Source organism: Condylostylus longicornis, unplaced genomic scaffold, assembly GCF_029603195.1.
Source record: "Condylostylus longicornis isolate FDR11 unplaced genomic scaffold, ASM2960319v2 ptg000006l, whole genome shotgun sequence".
NCBI classification, from domain to species: domain Eukaryota; kingdom Metazoa; phylum Arthropoda; class Insecta; order Diptera; family Dolichopodidae; genus Condylostylus; species Condylostylus longicornis.
Window position 1 is genome coordinate 1835832 of NW_026577975.1, and position 8639 is coordinate 1844470.

An 8639-nucleotide genomic window follows, 5' to 3' on the forward strand; every position below is an offset into this window, starting at 1 on the left:
TTTATAATTTTTTCAAATTTAATTCGTGTACTTTATCAATACCCGTATTTATTAAGAATGCACACACATCATTATGATATGATATTATAAAAGCATGATGGAATTTTTTAAAATCGAATCATTGGTTTGAAATTGGAGTCTATGTACTAAAATCACAATAATCAATAATATCCTATCACATTATGTGATTTATCTAAGAAAATACTACGGTGTATTAAAGTTTAAATTTATAAAAATCAATTTTGGATTAAATTGAATTTAATTATGATATTATTACATTTGTGGAACTTAAGAATAATTTTATATTAAATTTAATAAAACAAAATAAAATTGGAGATAAATTAAAATTTTTTTTTATATTTGTATTAACATAGTTTTACTTTTTTTTTTTTATTCTTATTTTATTTATTTTTGTATTTTAATTTACATAAAAAAAGGTGAAACAAAAATAAACAAAATTTTTTTTTTTTTGCACAACAGCAAAATTAATTAATAAAAGAAAATTTAATAATAAAATCAGTAAATTACAATCATTTACAATCAATTATGTATTACATTACATATATAAATATATATATATATAGTTTATTAATAATAATTTTTTTAATTAAAATTAAAAATTAATTTCTATCATTTTTTTTTATAATAACAATGAAGTTTATTTTATAATTAAGATATAGTGATATAAAATTAACAAAACAGATTTTAATTTAATTAAAGAAAAAAAAAATAATAAATTGCCTAAATACAAAATAAATAACAACTACACAATTTTAATTATGAGAGAGTTGTTGTGTTTTTCACTTTAATATTTTTTAATTTAATTGCTTTCTTTCTTTTTATATTATTTTTTTTTTTATACATAAATTTAATTCTTTATTATTTTTTTTCCGGAATTGAATTCCTGCAGAATTATATTATTATATACTTAGTTAATATTTTCCAAGTTGTTTTTTTTGTTAAATTTTTTGTCCAAAAATGTTTATTTTTTGCCAGATATTTTGAATATACATAAAATTTATATTCCATTTATTTTGGGTATCTACAAGAGTAGTCAAATATAAAATGTTAATGCTATTTTTTTTTTTTTTGTTTTTTTTTTTTTTGAATATTTTATTTATTTATATCTAAAAAATGCTACATTATGAATATTTATCCATTTTTATTTGATTTTTTTTTTAATTATTTTATTAAATTATTCTTTTGTTATTAATGTTATTATTTGTGTTTTTGAAAAAAAAAAAAGAAAAGAAGAAATTATGAAAATATTTTGTGTTTGATTTGCTTTGCTTAAAAAAGTTTGTTATGTAATATTTAATATTTATGCTCGAATACGTTTATAATGTTATATAAATATAATATATATATATATTATATTTATATATATTATATATATATTATATATATTATACATACTCATATATATTTATATACTGCTTTATTATTCTAGATTTTAGAGTTTATGCCATAGCAAATATGAATTTATTTTATTTTTTAATTAATAATTAAATATGGATTGAATAAGTGTGTGTGTGTGTTTATAGGTAAAATTTTTGTAGTATTTATATTATAAATTTTTTAGCTGGTAAATTTTTATTGACTTTTTTCTTTCTTTTTTTTTTATAGAAATTAAATCATTTTCTAAGAAAATTTTATATTTTTTTTTTTCTTCTTAATTTTTCTTCCTTATATATGTATATGAATATACATAAATATATGTTTAAATTTTAAATGAATATATTATTATGTAATAAATTTGTTTACACTTATACTTTGCCTATTTTATTTTTTGTTTTTATCAAATCTTCAAATTTAATAAACTATTTAAACTTACATAGAAGAAATAGACATTCTTCTTAAATTTTCTTCATTACTATCATCACTGCATTGTCCATTTTTATTGTGATTTTCTTCAACAACTGTAGATGTCAATAAATTTTGATTAATATTTAAATTATGTTTCCTTTTTACCGATGTTGATTTAGTTAATGTTGATGAAAGTGATGATGATGTGGATTTTGTTGTACCACTAAGAGTGGTTACAGAACGTCGTGATGTATAAGTGTGCTATAGAGACCCAGGAGTATATGGAAAACCAGTTGAAGATTGACTATGTGCTAAACTTATCATAGAACCAGATAAACTTCCAGTTAGATCTGGAAAAGGTTCTTTTGATTCTTCGCTAATTTCAAGAGAACTTTAAAAGAAAATAAAATACATATGAATTTTGTTATCCTTTTTTTAATAAGGTTTTATTATAAGGAATTTATTATTTAATTAATTTAAGAAATTTTATTTTACCTGAATCCTAAAGATAATGATTCGTCGTCAAAGGCTTCTGCTTCTTTCTGTTGTTTTTCTTGTAATAATCGTGCTCTTTCGGCACTTTCATGATTGAATTGTTGTAATTCGGCTTCCATCTTTAAAAAAGAAATTTTTGTTACACATCGTTTATTATTAATTTTCAAAAAAAATATATTAATGAAAATTCAGGTTGATTGAAACAAAAAAGAACAACACTATTGTTTCTAGTGAATAATGACAGAATCATCGGAATTAGAATATACATATAAATGTGTATTAAAATATCAAAAGAAAATATATGTATTTAAAATCAAATAAATTTTCATACCTTGCTTTGTAATAATGACCTGCGTATATTAACACGATCCTCCAATTCTTTGCGCTCTCGGTCACGTTGTGCTTGAGCTTGACTCTTATTTTTACTTTGATAGTTCATTAAAATATCTAATTCATATTTTAATCGCTCTTGCAATTGCTGATCTTCAATTTCTTGACTTTCATCTAAACGTAATGTTTGTTTACAATGCATATCAGCAATACTTTGTTCATACTGCAAAAAAAATTTTTAAATTTAATAGAAATGGTAAATTTTAATTTCACAAAAATAATTTTTAATTTCTATATTAAAGTACCTGTTCGCCCAGTAAAGCTAATTTTCTTTTCTTCTCATCTTTTAATTGTTTTATTACACCCTTCTGATGTTCTTTTGGTGTAGTTTGCAAAATTTGCGCTTTTAATGCCTTATATTGTCGTGTTTGCGTTTTGCAAGTTTCCCGAAATTGTTTTCGAATTTGTAGCTCCTTTTGCTAAATTTATTAAAATTAAGAATGTTTAATACGTTAATTCAAATGAAATTTTATATATATTACTTTCAAACTCTTTGGCTGTTGTTTAAGTTCTAAGGCGTGTCTTCTTATTAACTCTTTTTTGGCTGCTTCCATATAATTTTGTTGGTTCTGAAGCTCTGTTGAATGTTGTTTAGATATCTAAAATTGAAGGACAAAAAATGCTCAAACTCGATTTTTGACAATTAAAAATTAAACATACTTGCTCCTCCCTTAGATTATGAACACTTTTTAACTGCTTATATTCTAATTCCTGAGTTTTTTCATGATGCTTTAATAACATTGAATGCGCTTGTTCTAATTGTTGCTGTTTCTTGCTCAATTCCTGAAAAGGAAAAACAGAATAACAAAGTAAAAAAAAAATGAATACAATAAAAATTAACACTCACATCTCCCAATAATTGACTTTGCAATTCATGTAGCAATAACATTCGTTTTCTTTTGAATTTTCTCATTTCCAGTTGAAGATAATATTTATGAACGCGTATCAAACGTTCCTCTTCTTCAGCTTCTGCTTTTTTCAAATCCTCCTTTTGCGTTTGTAACGTTAAATCTCGTTGCCTTTTAGGAGTTGAATCATCCATTGACAATTCACGCTTCCATCTCTCCTTATTCATTTTATATTCTCGTTTTTGGTGCATATCAAATGCTTTGCGCTCATTTTCTTGTTTTAAAGTAATTTCTTTATGTAATTTCTTTTCGGAAGCCAAATTTTGTTTAGCACGCCGCTCTAATTCTTGCTGATGTTTTGTCTAAATAAAATTATGTATTTCAGTTATTTTCTAAAACAGTAATTTAAAAATATTTTTCAACTTTAAATTACCGATAATTTTTCCAAATCCTTTGAAAATGTATTTAATAAATTTTCATATTCTTTATCAAGGCAAGCTTTATGTGCTTCCATTTCAACTTTACATTTTTCTTCCAGTTTAAGTAAAGCACTTTGATGTTCGCGACGCATTCTTTTGTACCCAGACATTTGCTCATGCATCTCCTCCTTGTCAAAAACGATTAAAAATTTACTCGTATTTGAATTTTATTTTAAAAAATTATTTTAGTCAATTATATTAATATATTACTAACAATATCTTTATAATAAAAATATAAAGATAACAAAATAATTTTCATGAAATTGAAATGAGATCATGGCAGTAATGTATGTTTAAAATATTATAAGAAACTATAATAACAATCAGATGTGATACATAATAAGTCTGTACAAATTTAATATTCTGCAGTATGACTGCTTTCAAGTTGCTCTGCTAATAAATTTAGAAAATTTTTTTTTTGGCTCTTACCAGATTTTAAATACTTTTAACTTCTTTGTAATGTATAGGAAAAACAATATAAAAATATAAATTAAAAATCATAAAAACTAAAAAAAAATAAAAGAAACTACAAAAATTAATAAAACAACTAAAAATGTATATATTCATGACGAAAAGATAACTTAATATATAAAGATGACAAAATTAGTATTTGAAAGTAATTTATAATTTGGAAATGTACTTTTACTTTACCATTCATGAATTTTTTTCCAAGATTTTCCTACAGATAATTAAATTTTCCATTAAGATTTAAATTATTTCAGCTCAAAGTGAACTTGAAGAAATTTAAATGAAAACGATCAATTATCAATTGACATAATGACAAAAATGAAATGCTACTTAAAATGTAAGAATTAAGAAAATATAAAATTTTCTTCTTACATAGTATTTTTCCTGATTATACGTCGGCAGAAATAAATATGCATAGGTACATCCATGATGTTTAAGTGACACTAAAATTGTTTTTAGAAAAAAATTTAAACCTCTAATTTTATGCATAAAATTTTACGTTGCTATGAAATATTACAATAAGTTTTACTTCCGCATAATGGTGAACAAGGATAATAATCCTATCAAAAACAAATTAAAAATACATTGTAAATTAATAACTATAGCTTCGAAATAGAAATTTATGACAAATAATTACGTTGGCGTTGTTTGTTCTAATTGTTATATTTAAACTATTATACTGCTGATCTCACAAAAGTTTTAAAAAAAAAAATAAGGAAAAAAAGAGATTTATATAAGAAAAACTTATATTAAAAAAACTTGTATCTAAAATATTGTTGAAAAAATAAACAATCTTACTTTACTATGTTCCTTTTGTTGTTTTGTAACAATGCTAGTTGTTCGAATTGTAGCGAAATTATTTGTTCCGTGCTCGTGCATTGCATTCGAATTAGCATGATGTGTTGAGCTAGCTGCAGCAGCTAAAACGGCTTCTCTTGCTGCTGGAGATGACAAATAACCTGGTTGCTGTAAGTGTCCTAGCATACTATTAGTGCTCGACATAAAACTGGTGGTAGAACTTCCAGATGAATTGTTTGTAATCGTTGATGATGCTGAAGTTGTGGGTGCTGGAACAATTGAAGTTGAATTTGTTGGAGTTACATTATTATTCATATTATGCATGACATTTGGTAAAGGTGGTAAATTTCTATGACGTGATGAATTTCGTGATATAGCACCAGTACCAGCTGCTGCAGCCATAGCATTTATATTAACCATATTTTGGTACATATTTATGTTAGGCGAATTTGGTGAATTTTGGTAATTGATACCACCATGTTGAGACGGAAGGCCGTGCATATTGCCACTGGAGTTAATGCCAGGCGGAATTGAATTTGACGATGAGCTCTGAAATTTTCGAAATCAAAGAAAAAGAAATTTTTTTTTTAATTTTTGAAGGAATTTTATAAAATTAATAAATAGTACAATTATTACTTGACTACTGGCCGCAGATACTCCGACAGATTGGATTGAATGTTCTGATGTAATGCTATTACTCTTACTACTATCAGCACCAGCTTGTTCATCTTGAGTATCGCTCGCATCACCAATTGCACTTTCAGTTTCACATGAATCTATCATTAGAATTTTTTTCATTTTTCTATAATTCAAGTTATCTAGTTCTCTAACAGCAGCCTTGGTACGTGCTATTAATTCTATAAGAACATTATTTGATCGTTGGCGTGTTAAATATGTGTGTTTTAACAACTCTAAAGAAGTTGGCCTATCACTAGGAGATTTTTTCAAACAAGATTCTACAAAATGCCTAAATGTATCAGACCAATCTTCTCCCTAAATAAAAAAAAATCATTCAGAAATATTTTACTCTCAATTATTAAATAATAACATTACTTGTAATGATGGTGAATCATTTTGAGCAATATGATATAGAGCTGACATAGCATTCATATTAAAATAAGGAGGTTTTCTTTCTGCTAATTCAATGCAAGTTATGCCTAATGACCAAACGTCAACTTTGCCATCATATTGACCTTCATCCATTGCTAATATAACTTCTGGTGCCATCCAGTAAGGTGTACCAACAAAACTGTTAGCAGGACATTTGATAGCAGCGCTTCCAAAATCTGCTAATTTTACTATTCCTTGTTCAGTTAGAAGAATATTTCCTGCTTTTATATCTCTATGAATTCGTCCTAAACTATGTAAATAGCTTAATCCTGACAAACACCCTTCGCAAATGGCAGAAATTTCTTCTTCATGTAAAGGCATTTTATGAACTTCTATAATATCAGATGCAGATCCAACGCAATATTCCATTACTAACCATGCTGTACTTTCTCTAAGATAGCATCCTTTATATTCTATTGTGTTTGAGTGCTTTAATTGTCTAAGGAATCTATTTATGACAATTGATGAAAGAAACAAAAATTGAATGCTTAATTAGTATATACATTTTTTTTAATAAGTAGATAGGTTACTGAATACCTTATTTCTTTTAGAATATCCTGCCACTTTTCAAGGCTTTGTTTGCCTGCATAAGACATTTTTTTAATTGCGACAATTTCTTTGGTAAGATTACACCGGGCATAGTACACTGCTCCAAAGGAACCATGGCCAATTTCGCGAAGATCTTCAAATATTTTTTCCGGATCATGTTTATTAAATAATTCCGCTATTTCTGGATCTTTGAGACTACCAGGTCGACCAGAAGCAGGCATTATTATTGTTTCATTTATCTGTAGTATTGAAAATAAATTTAATTTTTCTAACACTTTTAAATAGAACAAAGACAGAGCACTTTTTCGCTCCTCTTTTTTTTATATTAGTCAAAAATTTTCATCATAAAAAAAATCATCATAAATAAATTTTATTAAAAGTATTGAAATAGACGGGTAGGGTACCTACATTATTTCAATTACATATGTATAACAATTTTTGAAAATATTTAGAATTCTAATAAATGTTTTGTAAATTTTTTTATATTTGATTTATGCTGAAATTCAATACATTTTTTTAAATAAAATTACTCCTAATGCCATATGACTAAATGAATGGGTAGAAAAATTCATATCATAATGATATAGAAGAAATTAATTAATACTGAAACAATAATCGTTATTTCTAATAGACATGGAATTGATTTTTAAAACTTTATTTAAATTTCAACATAAGTTTTTCAAAAACAAAAACCGATTTTCAATATTTCAAAATTGATTTTTATAATAAAATTTATTTATAATAAAATTTTGTAGATTTTCAGCAAAATTTTGCCCGAGAATTTTCAACACCCTTCAGACTACACCCAAATTACATTGATCACCATGTATCAATAATTCTATTTCTCAAATATATCTTAACAAAACATACCTTTTGTTTTACGATAAAATTATTTTAAAAGAGTTCATATATATATAAGATTTAAAATAAATTTAATAAATTTTTTTTAATTAATTTTGACAATCACAAGGCGAAAAAAATTTCACTTTTTGTCGTCTGTTCTCCTTTTTTTCTTTTCTTTTCTCGCACAAGAGTACTTAAAAAAAAATTTACATTTTCATGACATTTTAATAGACATTGCATCCACTTTTAAATTAGAAATTTGATTCATATTTACAAATTAGCACTTAAATTTTCATTTTAATTATATTTTACGAAATTTGGAAAATCCATAAAAAAAAGCTAATAAAATAAACTATGAATACGAACTATTAAGTTTCTCAAAAAAATTTTTGTTTTATGGGTTTAGTTTAGTAATTTAGTTAACAAAAAACGTTCACATGAGAAATATTACTTAACCCAATAAACATTAATCTTCAGCGGCCTCGCCTATCGCAAAAAAACATGTTATGTATAAAAGTAATGCGACATTAAAGCATTGTACTAAATTAAACGTTGACGCATATTTCGATAAAAAAAACGTTAAATATGGAAATTTGCTTATGTTGCTCTATAACTTACGTAGATGGAGAAGAGTGGAAAAAAATTTAAATTTTTTGACGCACTAATGCTTATAACTATGCATTAACAATAAACACTTAACGCGGCTAATATAAATTATTAATGTTAATAACACATCGTTATGTTTGCTAGAGCAATATTACATGAACAATGTTGAATTTATTTAAGCAAAAATGTCAAAAAATGTGCTGTAATATTGAATTCTGTGAAAATATTCTCTGTTCAGCAAATATGT

The 8639-nt window shown here is 24.9% G+C and overlaps 1 protein-coding gene across 9 annotated transcripts; it reads right to left on the reverse strand.

Moving 5' to 3' along the window:
* Positions 1 to 740: 740 nt before the first annotated feature.
* Positions 741 to 8157, reverse strand: LOC129617146 (serine/threonine-protein kinase Tao). 9 transcript variants are annotated; one of them, XR_008697682.1, is made up of 17 exons: positions 7814 to 8157; positions 6932 to 7182; positions 6338 to 6842; positions 5912 to 6277; positions 5285 to 5833; positions 5124 to 5168; positions 5004 to 5046; positions 4859 to 4929; positions 3973 to 4146; positions 3539 to 3901; positions 3352 to 3474; positions 3174 to 3290; positions 2937 to 3110; positions 2633 to 2854; positions 2302 to 2420; positions 1835 to 2197; positions 741 to 1042 (listed from the first exon to the last, which is right to left on the reverse strand). XR_008697682.1 is itself a non-coding variant. In XM_055532543.1 (16 exons), the coding sequence occupies exons 2-16, from the start codon at positions 7162 to 7164 to the stop codon at positions 2068 to 2070; spliced, it is 3231 nt and encodes a 1076-aa protein (XP_055388518.1). In that variant the 5' UTR covers positions 7165 to 7182; positions 7814 to 8157; the 3' UTR covers positions 1565 to 2067. The 9 variants fall into 9 exon arrangements, 8 of the variants coding, with proteins under 8 accessions (XP_055388518.1, XP_055388510.1, XP_055388511.1 ...); XM_055532543.1 differs by lacking the exon at positions 741 to 1042 and having other exon boundaries at positions 1565 to 2197; positions 5124 to 5165; XM_055532535.1 differs by lacking the exon at positions 741 to 1042 and having other exon boundaries at positions 1565 to 2197.
* Positions 8158 to 8639: the final 482 nt, after the last annotated feature.